This window comes from Haemorhous mexicanus, chromosome 10 (assembly GCF_027477595.1).
Source record: "Haemorhous mexicanus isolate bHaeMex1 chromosome 10, bHaeMex1.pri, whole genome shotgun sequence".
Classification (NCBI taxonomy): domain Eukaryota; kingdom Metazoa; phylum Chordata; class Aves; order Passeriformes; family Fringillidae; genus Haemorhous; species Haemorhous mexicanus.
The window spans coordinates 10,954,671-10,979,151 of NC_082350.1; the positions used below are offsets into that span (position 1 = coordinate 10,954,671).

A 24,481-nucleotide genomic window follows, 5' to 3' on the forward strand; every position below is an offset into this window, starting at 1 on the left:
TCCAGTCACAGCTGTGGTGGCATATCATGAAATAATGGCAATTTTTCAGGAACATGGGGCATTATTGTTTAGAAACTTCTCAAAACTCCTTCCATAAATACTTTGGCACATGAGTCTAACCAGGTAATAAATAGACAATGAAATTTGGCCTTACAGTGACTTTAGGATGTGGCCCAGTGGTGCTACACTATAGCGTAATCTAATCTTGCACCCATAGAGACAAGGACACTGTAGGTAGCCACTACAATTATGTTTGGAAGTAACTCTAGTTCCAGTGAAGCAACAAAGGTTTATTTGGGTTTGTTTCTTGCTGCCATTTGTGGGGATATTTACTGCAGTTCTTTTGCACGCAGTCACAGGTAGGTTGTTTTGATCTAGCTCTATTCTGAAATGTGTAGAAACCGTTTCTTTTTCAAACATCAGACTTACACTGATACAAAGTTTCTGCTTCTTAATCGTATGAGTAGAACCATCTCTGCTCAAGAATCTTGCTGGTGACAGAAGGATTTCCTCTCTGTAGAACCAGACTGAAATGGTAAGCATGGAAAAATCCGACACCACAGTGAGATCTTCTTTTCTGTGTAATAGGACTTGAAAGGAGAAAAAGGAGAAAAAGGATCAAGAGGACTCCCAGGGCCAATGGGGTTTACAGTAAGTGAACAAAAGTAAATCCCTTAAATTCAGATGTTCAGACAGCATCACCCAGTTAATGCTACTCTTTACAGCCCAGTATTTACACTAATTATTTCAACTTTTAGTAACAAGAATAGAACTAATGAATAGAATAAAATACCTATTAATAGCATTCCAACTGTATTTTTTTAAAGATAAAAAAATTATAAAATACATATTTAACTTAAAAAATGTGAATTTCAGAACATGAGTATCCTCAGTGTGGTTTTGTTCCAGGGGCCAGTTGGTGATTCCCAAAGTGAAAAGGGTGACCGAGGAGAACCAGGAGCACAGGTGTGTGCAAACATTGAACACATGTGTTAGTCCTTTCTGAAAAACAGTTTTGAAATACTGTTGCTGTCCAGTTTTTGTCTTGCTGCTACTCAGAGCAAATTTGCTAAGATTCAAAAGTTCTTTCCTGCAGTAAACTAGACAAGAGCTGGAAGTCAAGTGACTGTACTTACATGAGTACTTGGAGTGAAGGTCAGTTAATTGTGAGGATGCTTTTTTTTTTTTTTTGCTATAAAGGTTCTGCTGTTAAAACTTAGTAAAAGAGTGCTCTGCTAGACATGTACTGGCTTTGTAATGCAAAGGTATAAGTAGAAGAGAAAACACCATGTTTACTTAAGGCAGCAGACTTAAATTAGTATGTTCAACCAGGAGCTGTGTGGAGATAGGAAGTAAGTTGCCTAAGAGTTACTTCCTTAACAGCATAGTGTATGAAAAAATATTTATTAAAAAAGCATTAATATTAAATACAATTTTCCTGATTATATATATGTTTTTTGGAAGATAATTAATGGAAAGCTATTACTTTCATTCAAATGCCTTTCAAACTTTCAGATGAAAACTAATCAATGACAGAGACAGGGTCTTAGTAACTAAAACTACTAATTCATAACAACTTAATGATAAATAAACAGAGGAGAACCCTAAATTAGTAAAAAAGATCAATGTTTTGCAACTTTTTCTGAATACAGATTTTGAATACATTATGAAAGCAATGCTAAGAAAAAATAATTTTCAAATGAAATATTTCATTCAATCCAAATGTATATATTTTTGAAACTTTTCTCCTACTTTTTGTGGTTACATTTTTTCCACAAGGAAAGATAGCAAGACAAGACCCTGGTACAACCTGATGATTGCTCTTTCCTCAGTTGTATGGTGCTATAAAAATGATGATGTTAGAGAGAAACTTGATTGTTATTTTTATGATTCTACACATAATGAAAATTTCAATGCGAGTTACTAGTGTAACATTTTAGAAGTTCTTGCTATTCAAAGTGTGTTATTAATCCTCCATCTTCTGTGTTTTTCACATTCTTCTGCTTGCAAAAGCCTTGTCCTGTCATGCAGTATTTTTTGCCTCTCTTCCCTTTGTCTCCTTATTTTGTTATGAATTGCTCAAACAATTGTTTCTTGTTGCCACGTAAGATACAGGATCCCAGCAGACACTGCCAAATGGGCTGTGGAAAGCAGCAGATACCTCTGACATGCTGCCTCCTTCTGTTTTCACTTTTCCATATTCTGCCTTGCTTCAGATACCTTTGAAGTGCACTCCCTATTCCTTTCCATTAAGTAATTTCACCTCAAGTTGTCCCATACAGGAAATGGGGTTCAGAGAGTTTTCCTTCAGTGTCCTTCCAAGATCACCAAGGGAACGGCTGCTTGCTGCTCCATTGTTTTATTGTTTGCCTTGTTTCTGCAAGAACCTGATTTTGCACCAAGCTTTCTGCACTTGCCTGGAACTTTGTACTACTGGAGTCTGACACAAATAATCCTCCACAGGAGAAGAAATGTCAGTGGAATCTCTGACTACCTGTTTTGTAGAGTTTTGTGAACTTCAGTTATGATCAATGAATGCTTTAAAATAACCTTAATGGCTTTTTACAGTTTGCAGTTTACAGTTATGTGCACAGCATCAATTTGCTATGCTCTTTGAATGTAATATCCTCACTTTAAATTGTTTATTTTACATTTTTCCTTTGTAGGGGAAGCCTGGAAAAGAAGGTGCCCCAGGTCCACCTGGCTTACCGGTAATGAAGGAAGTTTTCTAAATGTTTTCTAAGTGATAGTCATCTGTTTAGGACAATTTTGTCTTCCTGTCACAGCTCTCTCACTGTGGAATGTATTTCAAAATGTTGATTTACATACACATGCAGCTGGCCTTGGAACACACCATGTTCTCACAGATTTATGTGCAGGAGAAAGAGGCTCCGTTCATGGATGTCATTGCTTCTCTGTCAAATGAAAAGACCTGTTGCTTGCTGCTGACTGTCTAATGAGTTTGAGACACACTCCAAGTTAAGAAAAACTCTCAGTTTTTTCTGGTTAGTCACATTGAAATTTTTGAAAAAGAGTTATACCTTCCCTTTAACATAAATTGAGAAGAAAAATGAATAGTTTTTAATCACTAGGATCAAAGACATTGTTTTACAAAGAAAACTTATTGTCAGGGTCATGGCTGTCTTGGCCTGGAACAGGATGCCTGATAGCTATTAGACTGTAATTTTGTCAACATATAGTTCTTAAAGTATGCCATTTTAGAAGCAAAATAGTCTAATTTGTGTACTAATTTAAAAGTTGGAGTTGTTCAAATGTGTCTGAAATACTGTGTTCAATTGGTTAAGTATCAGTTCTTTTTACTTCAGCTCTACTTTCACAACATCATTAGATTTGCAGTGACCTTATAAATATCTTACCAAAATTCTTACTGCCAGAATAGCCTATTGCACATGTATCTTACTATAACATCATCTTTGTCATGCTAAAATGACCTTCACAGGCAGTCTAAACACATTCCAGTCTGACAAGGCACACTGGATGACAGACCACAAAGCTCTACTGCCTCAGCTAACAAAAAGAAAAGTTTGTGTCATTGCTCTGTTCCCATTTCAGCTTTACTCACTAGTATTTTATTCAACTGCAGGAGTCTCCAAGGAGTCCCTCTCCCTTGCCTGTATTCCCTTGCAGAAAGGCTTAGTCTGCACTGTTTTCCCTCCTGGTGCTGCTGACACCTCTTGAGATCAGCAGCATTGCGCAGACTGAGCGAGTTCTGGGGGAGGGTGTTGAATGGGAGAGTCTTGCATTGTGTTCAGTTTCTCCCCTTCAGAAATAATTTGCAGAGGGAGAACAGATCAGAGACTCCTACACTTGTGCCATGCAGAGCAGCTTCCCTTGGGACTGTTAGTGTGCTGTAATAAATGCAGTTTTGGATGGGACACTTGCAGCTTTTGCTACAGACATGGAGCTGTACCTCAAACTGGGTCTTTCACTGCAGTTTCTTCTCCTCAGCAAATTGCATTCACTTTGCCATCACCATGAAAGATTAAAGCTTTACATTTCAGATCTTACTGTTGTCAGTGCTAAAAGATTATAAAATTATTAGATTATATCCTTAAAAAATTGTGTACTGTCACCTGCAGGGACAAAAGGGTGAACAGGGCAAGCCAGGAGTGGCTGGAAGGCAAGGAGCCAAGGTATTGTCCAATTGTTTTGTTATTGCTTTTGAGGACGAGGTTAAGGTATGTTTGGAGGTTATTATTTATCATTGTGTATATAATATGTCTCACTTGGCCTAAGAGATAACGAGTAAGGGTATAATGGAATAGGGAATGGATCAGCTGTAACAAACCATGTGTTTGAACTGGTGTCCATCTGTCTGCTGATGAGTCCTGTAGGTTTTGGTGTATGCAGCTGAATAGTTTTGTAAGGAACAGAGACAGGGTGGTGACGGACTGGTCAGGAGCAGTTGTTTTTCTTTAAAGTTTTGAGTGATGAACTGAAGTAACAGTGGGTAAATGTAATTCCATATATTGTTTTTAATGAAAAAAACCTATCTCTGTTCTCTGATGAAGGGGATGAAAGGAAACCCTGGTCCACCTGGAGCTTGTGGTCGAGTAAGTATAAATTTCCTTCATATCATTTTTCTAAACCCTTATAATAAGAAAAATCCAAATTGTTTGCATGAGGCAATAATGGATGTCCTGTGATGCTCTAATCAGGCATGGCTTTCTCAAAGTACTGATATTGCTGTGACTCTCACACAGATGAGATCTTTCTTATGGAGTTGCATACAGTATCTGTGCCTTGCTAGACCTCCCCTGGATCCAGAAATTTGGTCAGGAGATTGGACTGTCAAAGAACAGCTACAAAAATTCACAGGAGTTAATATTTAAATCAATTTCTAATCACTTCCAGAATGGGTGGCCTTAATTTTAAAATCCTAAGAACACTTTTTAAAAAAAGCAAGTTGGTATGAGTACTGTTTCCCTGTCTAGTCATACTGTCTCCCTACTAGCTTTCATAAAGGACCCATATGCACCTAACAGAAACCTTCTGCCTAAATTCTTCAGAAGAAATAGCCTTTTAAAAAGCTGAAGTGTTTGACAGAGTACTAAAAAAACACTGCTGCTAATAACAATTTTGATTTTGTTTCTGGTTGCTTGTAATTAGTAAGATCTTGTGGTGTCAGAACATCAAAATTATGAATGAGATCAAAACATTGCTTTAATCAAGTGTTCAGTGTGAGGTACTGTGCTTCTCTTTTAATTCTTGCAACTCTTTCTTTTCTTACCACCTTTCTCTTGAGACGGAGTATTACGATTATGTGGTTGGTGAAAAAGGGGATGAAGGACCCCCCGGACCTCCAGGACCAAAAGGTCAACGTGGCATGCCTGGTGAGTGGGATATCAGAATTACAATCCTGTAGTAAAAACAGTCCACTCAAAGAGCTTATTGCAAAGTACATTTTCAGCAACCTTCTGCCTTTACAATAATATTTCCTAGACTCACATGTAATTGCTGACTTGAAATGTATCCTGAGACTGATTTTTAGCATTATTTACCCTTAAAAATAATTGCCAGTATGCAATAGTTGCATGAGTGGTAGATGCCTACTCAGGCAAAACCAGATTCTTATTTTAAATTTTAAGTTTAAAATGCAAAAGATTAAAGGTTGTATTCAATGCTATTGAACAGTGACTTCATAGAGTATAAAGTGGTTTAACTCAAGTTTTTAATACCTTGCTTTTGCAGGGCCACAGGGTCCTCCTGGAGCTGCTGGCAGACCAGGTATTTGCAATAACAAAATACATTGTTCTTCCTGTCTGTTACACTGAATCAGCTTCGTCAAATATTAATTTCAGGTGACTTTAAAAATATCTCTCAGTGCTAAAACATTGTCACTCAGGAGCTTTGGTGGGTCAAGTACTCAGGTAAAGATCATTTTTAAATGTCTGTAGATTCTCACTTTCATTAATATATTTCAAGATAAAAAATATTTGTGAGATGAACTTGGTGTGTTTGTCTTTCACTCATTCTATAGACTACTTAGCTTTAAAATGCCTTTTCTTCTTTAACTCTGTTTTTTTATTTTTTCCCCTTTGTTTAGGGGTGTCAAGACCTGGTATGAGAGGTCCCCCAGGATTTCCTGGGCCAAAAGGAACAAAAGGAGAGAGAGGACAAAGTGGCTTGTGTATAGTAGGCCCTCCAGGACTGCCTGGTGTTACTGGCAGGCCTGGTTCTGTTGGATTGCCAGGTCCTCCAGGAGAACCAGGTACTTCTAGTAGCAGGTGTTTTGGATTTTTCCAGGTAGCTCTCTCTTTTAAATGAATTGTTGAATATCTCAAGTTGGAAGGGACCCATAGGGATCAGAATATTGTTTCCAGCTCATCCCTGCAACTTTTTTCTTGCTTAGCAAGTAGAGAAATGTCTGAATGTAATGGTGCCATGCTCATTTCATTAACAGGTAGAGTAACATTTGGAACTGGCCTGCCAGGACTTCCTGGAGAGCCAGGGTGTACAGGACCTCCAGGACCTCCAGGAGATACTGGCATGAGAGGTCAGTCTCAGATAACTGTCACTCAGAAGTAGAAGTAGGTACAATCTAGTAATCATCATGGATCCTCGTTAGATTTTTTAAAATTTAATTTACCTTTTAAATCATTTGCTGAGTTCAGAGTTTTAAGAACATTCATTAGGGATAGTGAGACGTCTTCCTCCCCTTTCATCAACTGGAAGAGCAGTGATGTGCCAGTGCTGCCAGTTGTACAGAACTGTCTTCACTGGAACAAGCAGTTACTACAGACTGGTAGAGCTTTGTACTCTGTTGGTTATGTTCTTGCTGGCATTTCATCTCTAAAAGACACTGCAACTTCCACCCACAGGAGCTGCTGAATCTCTTTGCCCTTTGCTTGTCATTAGAATGACTCTGAGTGTTGCAGAGCTCTGTTACTTGGAAGCATATGTCCCTTACATACTCTTAGAATCTGGCTTATCGGTAAAGTGACTGTATCCAAATTGCTTGCTAAAACTTGACTTGAAAAAATTAAGAAATTTAAACCAAATGTTTCTGTCTCTTCAATTAATTGCAGTCAGTTCTGATTGACTTTCTGACCACAGGCAATTTAGAACCGTGTTAGAAGTCATCTTCCAACAAAATTAAGGCCATGATTCTACCACTCCTGGCCAAAAAGTGTTAGCTATAACAAAGTGAGTAGCACATTAGTTAACCTTGAAAATGACTTGCTGTGGAGCATCTAATGATTTATTTTCATTCTAGGTGATGATGCTCGTGTGTGTACTGATTGTAGCTACATTCCGGGAATGCCTGGTCTTCCTGGTTCTCCTGGGCCTCGTGGTCAGGACGGCATGCCTGGTAAATTATCTTGTTCCTAACAGGATAGTAGGAGTGCAAATGATTTTGGTTTCAGCATGAGAATCAGGTGTGGGCATGTCTGCAGCCTGCAGTCCTTGACTAGCCCTGAGGTGGTGGCGAGTGTGAGAGCCTGGGGCCGCTCGCTCTGCTGACATGGGCACAAGCCCTAAAAGATTGGAACTCAGAGTGCTGATAGGCTTTAGGTGCAGCCTGAAGCCAGCTCAGTCTATGATCAGTAGTCAATGTAACAACAGGAACATTGAATACTGGGTGCAGTTATTGGAGCTTGTCAAAATCCATGTCCTTATTTTCATTTTTCTTTACAAAATATACTGATTCTTTTGCAGGTAGAGATGGAACAACAGGTCCAAAAGGTTCTCCGGGTTCTCCAGGAACACCAGGGCTTCCAGGGGCTCAAGTAAGACTGGTTTTTCAGATGAACATTCAGATCCCACAAGAATTATTTCAGAGAAACCTCATGGCTAGTGCTATGTGCAGTGTCATACGGGGTGATCTTAGCAGGTTTTTTTCCTGTAGTAATGGATGTGTCAGCATGGGAGGCAAGGCCGAGAATGTGATGCATGGCTCACACAGCTTTACATGAGCCTGGTTGCTCAGTGCAGCAAGTTAGCCCAGGCAGTGAGGCAGGTAAATAAATACCTGTGTGATTAACCTGTGCTGCATTTCATAGTGCTGAGGCTGCTTGCTCTGTCTGGTATGGGTAGTCTATAGTTACCTCCTATTCCTTTATCTAATTCAGTAATCATGGCAGTGGCTATAAAGCATATATGGATTTTTGTGTGCTGTGATCTTTGTCAGACTTCTTCTCTTGTTTCCTGCATACTCAGGAGTTGCTAAAGCCCAAGCAGTGCAGAGGAACTTGCTTTGCATCACAGCCTCTTCAGGGGTGCAAAGGACACTCCCTTCAGGAAAATGTTATGAAGAGGGAAGTCTGCCACTTGCTGCCACACACATGTCATTTGGTTGTGCTAACTTGTGCCTGTAGTAGTAATTATTTATGGGAAAGTACAGCCAGTGCTGTCCAATAAAAAAATCATGCACAAGTATTCGTTGTGGTGGTTACTGTACAGGTGCAGAATGAGGCTGCTAACAGACTTTGCCAGGAACCCTCTCAGAGTTTGTGAGCCCAAGATCACTAGAGCCCAGTGTGCTTCCAGCTGGGATAGTGTACCCACTTTGTAACCTCTGGGGGAGAGAAGGAAGAGGGAAGTTGACTATGAGCAGAGCCAGCTATGGCAATTAGAGTGTCCCTGGGGAAATATTCCAATGTGGAAGAGAAATCTCTATCTAGGTCTTAAAGTCCTTTTTGTGCCATGGTTTTACTCATTAAATTATGCTACATTATTCCTGTTTGTAGTAGCATAAATGAAATGGTAGTCTTGTCAAAAGAAGTAAAAGCAGGAGAAAAAGAAAATACAAAAATACCCCAAACCCTATTCATTGAAGTATGCTATTACAGAGAATAAAAATTAGAGTTGAGAGAACCTCTCTGAGGTATTTAAAGAAAAAAAAGAAAACTTGAAAACAGATGTCATATATCTAGCACTGAAATCCTTTTGATAACTCTATCCTAGGGACCTCCAGGTTTTAGAGGAGATCAAGGACGTAAAGGATCAAAAGGTGAACCAAGATATGTACATCCAGAAGGGCCAAAAGGTGAGCAAGGTGATCCAGGAGCCAGGGGAGAAAAAGGAAGAAGAGGTTCAAGTGGATTTCTGGGAAGACCTGGCTCTAAAGGATCCAAAGGTTCTAAAGGTGAAGAGGTGGGTATGCACTTTTTGCAATTAATATGGAAGTCACGGAAACCTAATTCTGTATTTTATCTTGTACAACAACCTGTTTAATCTAAGCAGATATCCAGCTGAGTATCTCCTACCTGACTGAGGGTACTGTCCTCAACAACCAATATGCATGAAAGAAGGAGAGAAAATATTCTGATGTAATACCAGAGAGAGATGAGACCAGTATAGGTACAAATTGCTGAAAAACCTCAGCAGTCTAGTGAGATTTTAGTTTGAATATTGATACTTGAGCACTTTGTTGGATTTCAATGATGGATAAATCTTTTTAGAAAGCATTTTCCTGACTACTTATAATGCTTAATAATTCAAGTACTTCCTGTTCAGTCTTTATGGGTTAATCTTCAGTGAGAACTGACCATAAAACTAGAATTGTTAGGAAAGAGCTTGGCAGAAACAAAAACTAATAATTATCGTTGTGTTATGTTGGCTGAGAAACTGTTAACATGATTCAGATATAAATGCCTCTAAATGTGAATCCACAGAATTCAAGGAGAGTCAGAGCTGATGTGGGTTTGATTTTTTGCTAAATGTGTTTTAAAACAGAAGAAAAGTGTACAGTGCAACAACACAGTGATTGGAAAAAAGGCAATTTATTTATTTGTAGTATTTCACTTTTAATAGCCATCTCTTTGTAACCATTGATATTCAAATTTATATTCATTTTATCACAAGTAAATCAGAGGAAAAATTTTTTCTGAAATTATCAGTTACACTGTTAGTAAAATAAAACAAAATTATAGTCAGAGAAATGGTAATTTTGTTAAGAAAGCTGGTGTGGAAAGCAAGTAATTCTTGGTATACCTGTCAATCCCTAATTAGACAGGTATACCTGTCTAATTAGGGATTGGCTGGATCAAAAGGAGATAGAGGACTACCTGGATTACCTGGTAGACTTGGGCTGCCTGGAGAAATGGGGCTTCCTGGACTGGCAGGTTATGGACCACAAGGAGTAAGAGGTTTTAAAGGCTCTAAAGGAATTCCTGGACCACCTGGATTACCTGGAGAAGCAGGTTAGAAACTTTGCTGTTTTATTGCATTACACCAATGTTAAGGAGTACTAGATTAAAATGGCAGAGATAGATTGAAATCAAAGATGTAATTTACTAATTTTGGAACACGAAAGGCATGCCAGCACACCTATTTTACTGCATTTTACCAATGGTAAGGAGAGCATGATTAAAACTGGAGAGATAGACACATTGAAATCAAAGAAATAATGTACTAATTTGGGAACACAGCTGCAAAAACCCAGAGCTCCAGACACAGCAGGTAAAAAAGACATGCCAAGGGGAGCAAAGACCTGCCACACCATGCCTCCCTCCCCATATTTCAAATTGTCACCAGCCTCACCCCCATACAGCTTTTCCTCCCTTACCCAGGGTGAGGCTTATGCCTAGGATTAGTGTTACACCTAGGATTAGCGTTCTGAAAACCATAAAGCCCACAGCTCCAGGCACACTGCAGCTGTGAAAGGCATCCCAAGGGGAACACAAAACTGCCAAGACATGGCTTCCTCAACAGCTTCTTCCTTGGAACCAGCTTTATAGCCCAAGGCTGCTTTGAATGTGAATTGTGGGAAACCACTCCTTGCAGTGGGACTTCCAGAACATCGTCCCCACTTTGGGTACCCCCGGATAGCGTAGAAAAGTCTTCAGATGATAAGATAATTTAGGTTTGAAGGACTTTGTGTAGTCTGAACTTCATCTCAGCACAGGGACAGCTCTGAGATCAGACCACTTTTCTGAAGGCATTATCCAGTTGGTCCTTGAAAACCTCAAAGGACAGAGACAGCACATTATCTCTAGGCAATGTGTTCTAGTGCTTGACTGACCTCTCTGTGGAAATAATATCTAATGAAGTATCCAGCCAGTCATCACCATTAGTGTAATCTAAGTCAGCAGGTTAAATGTAAAGGGCATAATAGTTTTTGAGTGCTGGAAGAACTCAGCTAAGTGGCTGAGTTTGCTTAAAGACAATGCCCATTGAGCCTTTATGACATAGAGTTGAAGATTTAAGCACTTGTCAGTTGTATCATTTTCCTGGTGGCTTTGTGCTTCTTTTTCTGCGTCTCCCCTAGACTGCAGGAGGGCTGAGAGGAAGACTGCAGGTGTCAATAAACTGATTTTACTTAATGAAGTCAAGATGTGAAGGCTTTTCAAAAATCTGTTGGAGTTTCAGAAATATGGCAACTGTAGACGACTACATTTTTAGCCAAGTAGATGGATCACTCATATTTTTAAATGCTTGGGATTACCAAACTATATGCCTTTGTAATAGTTTATAATGTATTTGATGAAGGTCTGAAAGGAGAGACCAGTAGGGCAACTCCATTACCTGCATTGCCAGGACCTCAGGGACCACATGGTTTACCCGGACCTCCAGGAGTGCCTGGTGAGTGCAGCACTAAATCAGTGAAACAGTTAAAATCAGAGACTGGTTAACTGTAAGGCATCTTTGCTTCGGTTTTGTAGAACAGTAGTCCTGAACAGCACAGGAACTGTCCTGAACAGCACAGGAAGTTTTTTTACAGTTTTATGGTGGTTTGTTTTTGTAGTTGCTTCTGTTTCAAGCCTCACACCTATAAAGTGTGTTTGGAACCTTCCAAGAATTGCAACATTCATGTCTGCATGTAGCTGTCTCTAGGAGTCTGGAATTTGGCCAGATTGCATAAAAACTTAACTCACAGACTCATAAATGCTTTGACACTGTGAATGCAGTTAGCACTTTAACTGTGAAAACCTGCAGTGGAGAAATAGTGTCTAAATTCTAATATAATCTACAGCTGTGTGTTTATTAAAAATGATCACTTATAACACACATAATCTTAAAAATTGATGTTCTGTGGTAAGATAATTCACAGTTTATTTATTTTCTTTGGGCAGGTAGGGTTGGAGCAAGAGGTCAGCCAGGTGATCCGGGACATTCAGGACCAACAGGTGACACAGGCTTTCCAGGGCTTGGGTTTCCTGGGAACCCAGGTCCAAAAGGTAAAATACTCTTTTTCATCTTCAAAAAAACCAAAACCAAATATTAAAAAAAAAAATAATTAAGTACATCTTAAAATAATTAGCAAGTTAAAAAAAGAAAATCAATGAACAAACAGATATGTGTTTTTAGCAGTCTTGTAATTTACTGCCTTAAGTCTTAGAAATGGCAAGTTTGAAATATTTTGAGGTATTTCAGAGTATGAAATATCAAAGCTGACAGTAAGGAAATACTTTTAAAGACATTGATTCTTGCTGGAATACTGCCCAAACAGGTGCAGCTATCTCATCTGAGTGCTATACTTAATTCAGTTGGGTTCTCTTTACCTGGATATGTGTTACAGAGACAGAGCTGTAGAAGTGTCAAAGCACTTTATTTTTAATCTATTTTGGTTATGTACGATGCAATATCTGCCCTAATATGCAGGTAATAGAAAGCATTTTTAATACTTTAAATTTAGCCATTCCTCATGCAAAGTTATAACTCCCCTTGAACCCTAGAAATACTGGGAAATTCTCATAATCCTGTAAGGACATGAGTTATAAAAAAAAAAGCTCAGATACTGAAACTTGTACCAAGCTGCTTGCTAAAGAGAACAGCAGGGAACTAACATCAGAATGACTTCACTTGGAAAGAAAATGGTGACATGCTTCAAGTCAGGTAATTAACAAGCAGTGTTTCAGTCAATTTTGAGTGAATATGTAAGGAACAAGATGCTGTGTGTCACATAAGCTCTGAAATCAAGATCTTCCCTTCAGCTCATGTAAGCTGCATTAGTGTCAGAGGCTCATAACTGCACACATGCAAGGACCCTTTTGTGAAATCAAGCATCTGACTGCCATTTAATTCCTTTTGCAGGAGATAAAGGACTTGCAGGAGGCAGAGGGCCGCCAGGTTGTGAAGGAAAGATTGGAGATCCAGGCCGAGCTGGAAACCTAGGACAACCAGGACAAAAGGTTTGGTTAGAAATAGAGCACCAGCTTTTCCATAGGCCCCATTCATTCAATTTTATACTGAGCAAATAAATTAGAAATTGTAAGGAATATGGGAATTCCTTCATTTCTTGACTAATCATGCACAAACTATGAAATTAAATTCTTTCTGTAAAAAGGGGCTCAAGCCAAAGTTTTTGATCCAAATACAAGATTTCAGAATTCCAAGTGTTTGGGATATTTTCCTACTTCAGCTTTCAGACCACAAGGAGGATACTGCATTGCTTAAAGCAAAAAAATTAGGGCCACAGCTGCTGAAATGATGCCTGTTCAGAAATCCAATTAAGCATATATTTGAGAGACGTAATTGACAAGCAAGTATTTATTTCATTTAAGCAAGTGCTCTGTTAAATTGAAGCATGAAGAAAGAAGATTGGAGGTAATACTTCACCCACTCTTGCTGATTAACAGAAGCTAATCTACTGATTCTTGACTAGTCTATAATTAGGATTCAATTTTTGAAAAAGATATTAACACCTAAATTATTTGAACATATGGCATTTCTTTGTCTGTTTGTCCCCATATGGCATTCTTTTGTGTGTTTTTTTGACATGACAAAGGAAGGCAGTTGAGGTTGTGACTTTTATTTTTTTAATCTATACTTGATGCAACAGAACATCTGGATGTGAAGTGGCCTTTGTGGTCCAAGTATATAATTAGTGACTGATATAAGCTCAGGTCTACTGATCTGCTTTATGAACATATTGATTTGCTGGTACTCAAAACAACCACCAGTTCAATCAACTAAGAAAAACCTACTAACTCAAAGTTTCCTGTCAGGGAATGCACTTGGGACATTTGTGATAAAAAAAAGTCTTCATGGACAACAATGTTCAGAAAAATGATCTAAAAAAAACCCAACAACTGACTGAGTATCCTGAGGCATATCTGGGTGCTGATCTTGATCATTCAAATAAATATTTCATATATATATAATTTTTATTTTATAAAAATAAAGGAAAAGTTATATTTGCACAAACTTAACCCCCACTTTCAGATAGATATTCAAAGCCATTCACAGCTGCAGAAGGCATCTCAATGCTGTAAAGACCAAATGGAGGGAAGTGTCTTGCACTGCTGAGTAGCAACTTCTTAGCACTAGGAGACAAAGTTTAAAAGCTGTCTAGATTAATTACTCAGCTAGCTAATAAGGAACATCCAGTGGTTTGCTGAATTGAAACCATTAGAAATTACAGTGTGAAAGATCCAAAGGGAATGAAGAGAATTACCCTAATAAAATAAGGTCATTATTACTCCAGTGGAGAAAATATTTTGGCAGCTTTGCAAAGCAGAAAGGATTGTTTATATTTCTCTCTGTGTTGCAGGGTGAGCCAGGCATGATTATTCCTGGAGAGCCAGGAAGAATGGGTTCACCAGGAGGTCTCGGCAGTCCTGGCTCAAAAGGTGAAGGTGGACTTCCAGGACTCCCAGGCCTGCCGGGGCATCCTGGGCATGATGGTGATGATGGCCTAAGAGGTAATGTTGCCAGAGAAGCTCAGGGAGCCCAGCACGTTATTTTAAAGAAAATCAAGTCAAACAAGGTTCACTGAAAGCTTAAAACTTAATTTAGCTGTGAATCCACTCTCATGTCTTTTAGGAGATCGTGGCTCACCTGGAGCTCCTGGAGACCCAGGATTTCCAGGGAAACCTGCTGAATGTCTTATTGGCCTGCCAGGTTTGCCAGGTGGCCAGGGAGCTACAGGCCCACCAGGTAGGACTTTCTGACCCAAAAATGCCATTTGACAGGGTGAGTCTGGGTTTTGTTTCTGCCTTCCAATGGCCCGAAGGAGCTGAAATTGTTTCTGGATATTGGTTATGGAATAGTATGCAAGAAAATATCAGTCCATTTAAAAGATGCTCTTTCTATAGATGGGAGGAAGCACATGCACTGATGAAGAGGGATTAAGATTCAGATTCCATTGGCCAGTATAAAGAGTAATCACAAACTGACCAAATTCCCAGGAAAAGGGATGGATGTTTCAGACATATCTCCCTTGTGGGACTCAACTGAGATCCTGTGGTGAATGGGATTGATAAAGAAATAAGTGAAAGGAGGAGCTCATCTAGGTAGGAGAAGAATTTAGGGTGCCAAAAGTACCTGCCTCTACTGCATATGATTTTCTTTTCAAAAACACACACTCAGATATACAGCACATTCCTTCTCCTATACATGATCTCAAAAGGATTTTAAAAATAAAAAATTTATAAGAAATTAATGCAAAATTGTTGGGGGTTTCATATTTGGGTTTTTCTTTTTCTGGAAAAGAACAGATTTGTCTACTCTCACTTTTTTTTCCTTCTTTTCAAAAATCCCAACTTACAGCCCTTCTAAGATTTTCTGAATGTATTTGTTGCCTTACAGATCTCATGTTTAGCCTCAAACAGGCAGAGTTCGAGAAGAGTTTCATGCTTATGATGTAATGATAGAGATGAAGGTTTGTTTTTCAGACAGATCTACCATACTACACTGTCCTGCACTTTTCTTAGGAGGAAGAGGTTTACAAGGCTCAAAAGGAAATCCAGGTGCTCCTGGTCTGAGTATCCCAGGAACCTACGGAAAGCCAGGGGAACCTGGATTGATAGGTCTTCAGGGAAATACGGGATTACCTGGTCCCAAGGGACAATCTGGAAGGCCAGGAATCTCTGGTTTGCCAGGTAAGGTTTTCCCAAGTATTTGTTTTGATGTAGCAATTGAGTCTTTGCAGAAAGGTGTTTGGCAAAAAGGTCATGTTTTTCCAGACTGAAGATGCTGAAATATTTTTTCATCAACACCTTTAGTTTGTCTTTGAGATTTTTATGAAAAACTAATAAATCATTCTTCCTTAAAGGATGAGCATATCTTGAAGCTCTCTTGACACAGTGTGGAATTTTCTATAATAGTCTTCTGAGAACAGCATTTTATGTAGTTTTTGTTCAGGAAGGTCCTTGCAGTAGGACATGAAATAGTTAATAATCAAAGCAACTCCCCCAGCACAATGGAATTGCAAAGTGTTTAGTTCCTACTCATCATCCCTTTTCAAATAGTTTGTAATGCCAGCATCTTTTTCTTATGAGCTCAGATCTGGAGTCTGACAGAGTTGAGTCAGATCAAGCTGTCACTAACCAGAGCTAACTTTAAGTAAGCTAAGTGGTCCCTGTAGGGTTGATTTGTTTGTTTTTTTCTTTCAGAAATAAGTTGAAATTTGTTTTGAAGAATAAAATATATCAGTCATATAATGTTTCTTATTTCTAACAAAGATTTTTCTTTAATATCAAATCATTACACTATGGGAAGGAGATGGCACATGCCTTTTTATATTGAGAATCTGTAAAGCTTTTGGATAAACATGTAGGACTTGACTCAGTTATGCAAACATAGACTTCTGGTGGCATTTGAGGGAGTTGTTATTTCCTAGGTGGTCTTTGACTCCTGAGCCTGAAAGGAATGTCATTCCCACGCATCTCATGGCTGATCTCTCATTCCTGTGTGGGTATCTCAGATGAATTATCCTTACTGTTAGTTATTTAATTCATTGGTAGGAGCTGTTGCAGCAACTAATTTAGGTAACTTGGGGGTTATAAGTCATGATCCTGTGGTTAAAGATGGGAAAACTGGTTTGGACAGTTACAGAAATGGAGAAAAAATAAAATAAGCAATTAAACACTGAAATGACAGGTGTATGTGTAGTTTTCTGAAGTAATGTCTTATTTAAGTGATTTAATACTAACAAATATATTCCTATTGCTTCAACTCCACAGGTGCAAGGGGAGATCCAGGTGTAATGGGACGGTTAGGAATTCCTGGACCCCCTGGCATGGTTGGAAGACCAGGCAGCCCCGGTATCCAAGGCAAGTGACCACTTTATCTGCCTTCCTTATCACTTAGAGTACAGGAATTTCAATGCTCAAGTTAGTCTTGTGATCCATTTTTGTGTCTATTATCACTCCTGAGTATAGATGTTGTACTAGAATTTCTTTGAGTTTTGGTAAATCTGTTTTCTTTATATGTGCAGTCTGCAGACTGAATGGTCATGTCATATTTTTTAGCAGTTTTGACTTGCCACCTTTTTCATTTTTTGAAGTGGCTGGTGATTTGCTCGATAAGGAGCAGAAAGGCTTTTTGCTGTTTTTTCCCCCCTGTGTAGATACCATTATTATATTTATTTAACAGACGCAAGATTGTATGTTTATTCACTATAAGAAATAACTTCCATGTCTTGCTGGAAAATCAAGCATTACTTGCTACAAGTAATCTGTACTTGTAGGTGTTTTATTGATGATTGGAGCAGTTAAGAAGCTAGTCTAGGTTGTTTTGCAATGTATATTGACATATGTAGATTACAATTGCTCTTGAAGATGGGCACTATCTGGTTTGCTTTATTATATCATCTAGTCAGGTCTCTTCAAAAATGTCACTCTATTTTCTTGCAGGTTCTCCTGGCTTCCCAGGAATAAAAGGAAGAAAAGGATTTCTTGGAGAAAAAGGTGAATCAGGTGATAAAGGTTTTCCTGGACCATCTGAGACCTTGGTTGGTATTGGGGACAAAGGAGAACAAGGTTTTAAAGGTACACATTCATTGTTCTGTCATTAAAACTAGCCAGGGTTGTCATCTGTTTTGCAGTTCCAGTGGACTCTAAAATATGGAATAAACTGACTCTACTGCTGAGAGTAGAGTCACATTGTTTTGAAATAATTATTGCTAAACACTAGAACTGCCTTCTTATTATGGAATAGTTGGATATTACATTGAATATTCAGTTCAATTTTAGTAAGTCCTAATTCCTTTAAAAAGCTCTTATTTTAATGTTAAATAATATGTCAGTAGTACCAGGAGGCTTCTGTACATTTATGCTATACATTTATGTTTTTACATTTTTATTATGCTGTGAGCACAGAAATGGCTGCTCTTACCAACCAGATGCTGGATTGCAAAGACATTAAATCTGCTCAGAAGTACTGACTGCCAGAAAAACTCCTTTGTTTGCAATATGAATATGGACTCTCTATATGAGCTGTAGATGCTTAACTAATGCTGTCTGGCTTTTTCTATTGGTATTTTCCTATGGAAGCTTTCTGGAACTTCCTATTGCCTCCACATGAAAAAGGTGTTGGATTTGAGTTTGTGTTTTGCTTATGTGTGTTCAGAGTGAAAATCCCATGCTCTACTTCTGTTTCATTAGCTTAAAGAGTTACAGAATGTTGAACTTTGTACAGAAGTTATATTCTAAGATGTTGTTTTGTAATATCTTTTAAATGAATCTTCATTTTAGGAGTTCAAGGCCAAATGGGTGTAAGGGGAGAAAAAGGAGATGTTGGTGTGCAAGGTCCACCAGGTGTTGATGGGTCTGAAGGAATGCCTGGTCTACCAGGTATGGAATGTGCATACTGAAAATCCCTGGCCATGTGGGCAGGGAGGTACTGCTGCTCCAGTGCACACCAACTTGGCTCCAGAAGCAGCACTACATTCTCTCTGTTAACTCTCAAGCTTTCCTGAGAATTCTGAAACGGGGCAATTTCAAAAGCTGCAGTTTGAAAGTCATAGCAGCTATCACCAAACGATTCTTTGTTTTCTTTCAAATATAGACCATTGTTCAGGATGACAAATAGAAAATAATATTAAATCCTGAATAACAATAAATCTAAAAGTTGATGAAACCAATGAATAAAAATTAATATTTCTAAAAAGCAAAAAGAAGTTTGAATTTGCAATATTATTTAAAAATTAATTCTAAAGTACTACAGTTTTGCACAAAAAATATTTTAGGATTTTTATTTTAATTTCAGATGAATTATATTTCCCTTTTCAAAACTGACATATTTGACTTGTATTTCAAAAGTTAGCAGATTTCCAATGAAAAGTAGCTTTAAGAATGTCAGGCTTTGGCACACTGGCATTTAGAAAGAATGTTCACAGAACATTCTAGATGTATCTGGATCTTTTAATCATTAAACTGAGTGCTAATTTAGCTAAATGAATCTCAAGATAAGTGAGTGAAGGGAAAATTGCTTAGGTCGCACTCAGCTTTTTACTATATCCTAGTCATGAGAAATCTGTCATGAGTAAGTAATAATGTGGTTGTTCCATAGACAAACTAAACTGAACTGGAGTGCAAGCAATGAAAGGAGAGTTCAGTGCATAAATACAAATTTATGATCTTGATAAAATATATTGCAGTGGCTGCCCCTAAGTGCTGTGGTCGCAAACCTTAATTTTAACATTGATACATAAGGTATTTGTTATTTCCTTGGCTTTCTGAAAACAATAATAATAATAATTATATCTGTGTTTGGGGCAAAAGGCTTCATGTTGATTATCTGTAAAATATAATACACTAAAAGAAGGTGTGTGGTAGAGGATTTTGTATCCATAACAGTCCTAACGTGAAATTTATTTCTTCATCTTGCAGGAGCCAAGGGATTTATGGGTCTCCCAGGGATTCCTGGAGGACAAGGATTCCCAGGTGGACTTGGAGACAAAGGGGACATGGGAATTCCAGGTCATTTTCTTTCAAGGCATATTACAAATTCATAAAGCTCTAGAAGCATTTGCACAGGTCTGAGCTGTTACTGTCAGCACACCACACAATTCTTGGACTGGGATTTATCCTGTAGTATCCATGGACTTATCTTCACCCCAGCATTTGCTTGACTTGCAGAATGCAATTCTCCCTCTCTATCCAAATTCTTTAATTTATATATTGTTACATGTAAGAACCTCTTTTTAGAAATAAAATCACAGTTTAAATTACTTTAATGAACAATTAATATCTGTATATATAAGCAATAGCTCACAAAACATGGAGTGTGAAATGCAATTATGATCCTTTTAAGAATGGTATCAGTATTGGTCTTTTTCCAGGTCCAAAAGGCCAGAAAGGATCTCCAGGCTTTCCAGGACCATCAGGTGACCCTGGTCCACCAGGCTATAGTGGCTTTCCAGGTGACAAAGGAGATCCTGGGTTCCCATCTGCTGGGCCTCCAGGAGAACCTGGTCCAAAGGTATAAAGGCAGTGGAAAAATTTTCCTGTTAGGCAGAGCCTTTCACTATAGAAACAGAACATGTAAGCAAGAGATGCAGAATTTGCAGAAATTGTTGATTTATTAGTGGTAAGAAATATGAAAATTCTATTGTATCATTACTCAGGAGAAGTTTATTTCATTATATTTCGCTTCAATTGTGCAAAAATTTCTTATTTATAAAGATGAAATATCTTGAAGTAATTTGCTTTCTGTAAAAGTTCCTAATTCATTAAGAGCAATGATGTTAAAAAGTACATAAAAAACTCATCTTAGCAAATGCAAAAGTCTTATAATCTAAACTTGTACTGTTTGGTTTTGATAGTCTGGTAATATCCTTGCACAAGATTTTTTTTTCCTTAGTAATGTGTATTACATCCAGTATATACTATGTTTGGTCATATATACATTGCTGAGAACAAACCAGTATTTTTAAGTTGGATCAGTTGCATAGTTTAACTCCACATGTTCGATTGTTGAATAACTGGAAGTCTTTTTACCTATGAGATTATCTGAAATTTGTGGCTGAGGCTATAAATTCCTTTATAAATCCTGTAATCTGTCTAAATTATTTGTTTATTTTCAGTATCAGCTGGGTAGCCTCAATGAGATTACTGTGAAAAAAGTCAATAGAAATTCAAGGGAAAAAAAATGCAATTCAGTATTTTGTGTATCTACATGCTACCTAAGGAATGAACGTTTGGATCAAAAGAAGAGCTGGTAGAATAAAACTGAAGGGGAATCTCTTCCAGGGAAAAATCTAAAAACAACTTGGTTTATAAAGGTTAAAAATAGATCTTTAACTATATCTAAAAGATCAGCGCTGTTATGAGACCTTGTATTTAGTCTGCTTTGGGCTTTGTCTGAAAATCCTAGTGAAATGTGATTACATGTACTTAACCCTTAAAATTTCATGTGATTTTTCTATTCTGCACTGTGATTCTTTACCTGTGTGTGTGCAACTGTTTCTCAGGGAGATCCAGGCCCCCCAGGAGTTTTTGGCCGCAAAGGAGAGAAGGGCTCCGAGGGCCCTCCAGGGCTTACGGGAGTGCCAGGACCACATGGGATCCGAGGGGAAACTGGAGGTGCAGGAATCCCAGGTATGGGATACTTTTGGAGGGCTGGTGAGCTGGCAACATGCTTGTAGAAGATAATTCCTCCAACTGCACGGGGTGCCTGGGGGTGGCACGCTGACTTACACTGACTGCTGCAAACCTCTACAGCTTTGTGGTCACAGCAGCCAGGCCAGCTTGTGTCACCTGGAGAGCTTTTGCAGCTAGCCAAAGCAGAAACAGCAAAGCTCTAAACTGAGTCTGGATCTAGAGGTGATGCCACTTCCCCTCTGCCACACTCTTTCTTCTTACAGGGCAGTGTGGACCCCCTGGAGATCCTGGTGTTAAAGGGTGCCAGGGCCACCCAGGACAGCAGGGAGTCCCAGGCCCTCCTGGTATGGTATATAGCTTCTCTCCTAAATCACTGACCTGCATTTGGGATTTCATTTCAGTGTGAGGCTGTATTTGCCTCCTTTTAACAGCCCATTTTCAATGTTATCAGTTCAGCTGAGGCAAAAAGTTTTAATTTTGCTTCACTACTGGAAAGCTTTTTGCTCTTTCTTATTATAAGTACATATCCAAGGGTCTCAAGATGTGATATCCACACAATTATAGGAAAGGCTTAAGTTCTTTAGGTTCTACCTCCTAAAAGACAATAATAAACTAAGATATAGGTAGATGAAGAGAACTAACTAGAGTAACAAAGAGTTGTAGCTGTCTGCTAAAGCAACAGAACTAAAACAGAATTAAAAATGTACCTCAGGGGCAGTGTGTATATGTAGCAACAGAGAGGCATGCATTGAAGGCTTTATTATGTCTGTGAAAATAGTGGGGCTGTTAAATCCACTGAAGTCCAGTGAGCTCCATACAAGCTACATGCTGCTCTAGACCAACACAGCTACCCCTATCTCTGAAGTAGCAGAGCTAATTAAATTTTAATAAAGGGGAGTCAAATCTTCTCACTGCAAAATTACAGAAGTAAAATTTATATTGTGGTCCATTGTAATTCACAGGTGCTGTTGGAGTCCCTGGAAAACCTGGACTTGTTGGTGAAAGGGGTACTCAAGGTCAGGATGGTATGCCTGGTCCCCCAGGAGTAAAGGGAGAACCAGGTAACAGCAGTGAAATATTTTTATTCTATTTTACAATTGGGCTTTTTTCTGTAATTATAGTGACAAGGATGATTTGGGAAGGATTACTAAGGAGCTTCTGTGAAGCCAAAGTTAAGTTTATAAGTAGTAGGTTATAAGTGGTTTTCTATGTAATTTTTGTACATGCTGTCAACAACCCAAGTGCATTACAAATGCTCTATTCTACATGTGCTGTAATGTCACCTAAAAATGTTCATGTCTGCCAGAGTGAAAGTACTGCTGGTAACAGCTCTTATGGGTTTTATCTCAAAGAGTTTAAATGAACCAAAATCCTTTCAGAGTCTTCTGTCTTACATGAATATAAAATAAAAGGAATCACAGTGTTTTCCTGCATGAATAGTGAAAGCTTCCATGACCTACACCTTGGGTTGTGAAACCTCTCATTTAAAAGTCACTTCTAAAGTTATCAGTGTTCAGATAGATTTAGTCCTACACTGAATTCTGACAGAATTTTACACTGAAAAATTTTTCTTTGCATGCTAGTGTCAAGAAGATACTTAGAAGGCATCCATAGTATTTAGAAAGTATTCTCATATTGAAGTAATCACTGTTTGAAGTAATTGCTGTTAACATATTTTCTTTTGTAGGTGTTTACGTTTATTTTTCTATTTCTCTTAATAACTAAGTGCAGATTTTTTTCTGTGTTTTTCTCTGATAAGAAAGAAATAGCTTCTTCTTGTAGAACGTACCTCATATAAGACTGACCAATAGGTGTTCTTCCTATAAATAAAAACTTAAAAATTTAATTTGTGGTTTTGTATAGAAGAAATGAATATAATACATTTTACTTTGCATACAACTACACTCTACCTTTTGATTCCATGATCGCTGAAAAAATCTATGAAATATTAGAAAACTCTGATGTTTTCAAAAAATTATTTCAGACTTTGAGTGTAATGTGACCTAATATTTTACAGGACCATCAGGGAGAGGGATCCCTGGTTTTCCAGGTATTCCTGGGCGTAGAGGTGAGTTGCCTTTTTGAAAAGCAACAGCTTAATTTTTAAATCCCAGAACCATCATCAAGTCCCCTCCTGCTTTCAGGTGCTTGCAATGGCACTAACAGTGTCAGAGGAAATCAAGAGTGATTCTGTGGTTTTGGTCAATGGTTTGGTCCTATATATTAAATGTCAAGAGTTGTTGCTTGTGAAGTTTAGATTGTTGTAAAAGGCAAATAAAGAAGCTGACTTCTGTGGTCTTGTGAAGGTGATACACACATTCTAGAGCTTTTGAAATGTTATTGTGATACATAATTTGATTACAGAGTAGGTTCTTATCAAAATAAGATCTTTCTGAATAACAAGCACACTTTGAGAAAGCTGCAGTGGTTGCATTTTAATTTTGTTCGTTTTTCCTTTGATATTGATAAACAGAAGAGGGACTCTTCCCATTTTTTAGCTTTTACATTGTATTTCTAGTGCTGGTAGAAATCCATTGATTTGCTTTACTTCAAAAAAGTAAAATTAAAGCACTCTAAGATTGACTTCAGAGCAATTTGCTTGTGGAATAGTCTCTTATTTTGTTGCATTCATATTGATGCTTCCAGCTGGGATCGAGTTTAAAAGGATTTGTTAGTTCTGATGAACAAAGAAGCATTTCTTCTACTTATTCATCAATAAATATTGCCTTCTCTGGGCTGTTTATCCTCCTCTCAAGTTGATTCCTTGAGATGAGCAATCTCTGAAATGGAGTGGGTTTTTTTTATTTGTGGGGATTTTCAATTTAAAAGAAGGGGTGTGTACCTTGTGAGTCCTGTCTTCTCTAGTTTGGTTTAGGGTAGCAAGCTGGCTTTGGGGACTTCTCTGTACTAAAGACAAGGGCTGAATTCCACCTTTGCCATAGAGGAAATGCATTTTTGGAGTTGTCACATCACCTCACTTGTCTTAACAGCCTTCTCCACATGTGATATCCACACTTTGCAGGAATCAAAGGGGACATGGGACTGCCTGGTTTTCCTGGGCCTCCAGGTGTGAAAGGTCATCAGGGAGATCAAGGACCCATTGGACCTCCTGGCTTAGTGGGGTTACCTGGATTTCAAGGTGCCACAGGCGTGGCAATCACTGGCCAGAAAGGGAACAGAGGTATTCCTGGTGCACGTGGAAGACCAGGTTTGTTTTTGCAAGTCCTTATTTGCCTGAAAAGATATAC

At 38.4% G+C, this 24,481-nt stretch overlaps 1 protein-coding gene across 1 annotated transcript in view; it reads left to right on the plus strand.

Annotated features, from left to right (window-relative positions):
- Positions 1-24,481, plus strand: part of COL4A3 (collagen type IV alpha 3 chain) — a 57,141-nt gene that overhangs the window by 22,924 nt on the left and 9,736 nt on the right. The window contains exons 15-43 of the mRNA XM_059855988.1: positions 589-651; positions 910-966; positions 2,667-2,711; positions 4,101-4,154; positions 4,533-4,574; positions 5,267-5,354; positions 5,713-5,748; positions 6,068-6,232; positions 6,425-6,517; positions 7,238-7,333; positions 7,681-7,751; positions 8,929-9,117; positions 9,998-10,166; positions 11,455-11,547; positions 12,039-12,143; positions 13,000-13,097; positions 14,459-14,609; positions 14,731-14,844; positions 15,621-15,788; positions 16,872-16,961; positions 17,544-17,678; positions 18,384-18,482; positions 19,521-19,610; positions 19,973-20,112; positions 21,104-21,230; positions 21,497-21,577; positions 22,196-22,294; positions 23,251-23,301; positions 24,256-24,441. Of these exons, the coding sequence (XP_059711971.1) occupies positions 589-651; positions 910-966; positions 2,667-2,711; positions 4,101-4,154; positions 4,533-4,574; positions 5,267-5,354; positions 5,713-5,748; positions 6,068-6,232; positions 6,425-6,517; positions 7,238-7,333; positions 7,681-7,751; positions 8,929-9,117; positions 9,998-10,166; positions 11,455-11,547; positions 12,039-12,143; positions 13,000-13,097; positions 14,459-14,609; positions 14,731-14,844; positions 15,621-15,788; positions 16,872-16,961; positions 17,544-17,678; positions 18,384-18,482; positions 19,521-19,610; positions 19,973-20,112; positions 21,104-21,230; positions 21,497-21,577; positions 22,196-22,294; positions 23,251-23,301; positions 24,256-24,441 (2,995 nt within the window). The remainder of the gene's footprint in view (positions 1-588; positions 652-909; positions 967-2,666; positions 2,712-4,100; positions 4,155-4,532; positions 4,575-5,266; positions 5,355-5,712; positions 5,749-6,067; positions 6,233-6,424; positions 6,518-7,237; positions 7,334-7,680; positions 7,752-8,928; positions 9,118-9,997; positions 10,167-11,454; positions 11,548-12,038; positions 12,144-12,999; positions 13,098-14,458; positions 14,610-14,730; positions 14,845-15,620; positions 15,789-16,871; positions 16,962-17,543; positions 17,679-18,383; positions 18,483-19,520; positions 19,611-19,972; positions 20,113-21,103; positions 21,231-21,496; positions 21,578-22,195; positions 22,295-23,250; positions 23,302-24,255; positions 24,442-24,481) is intronic.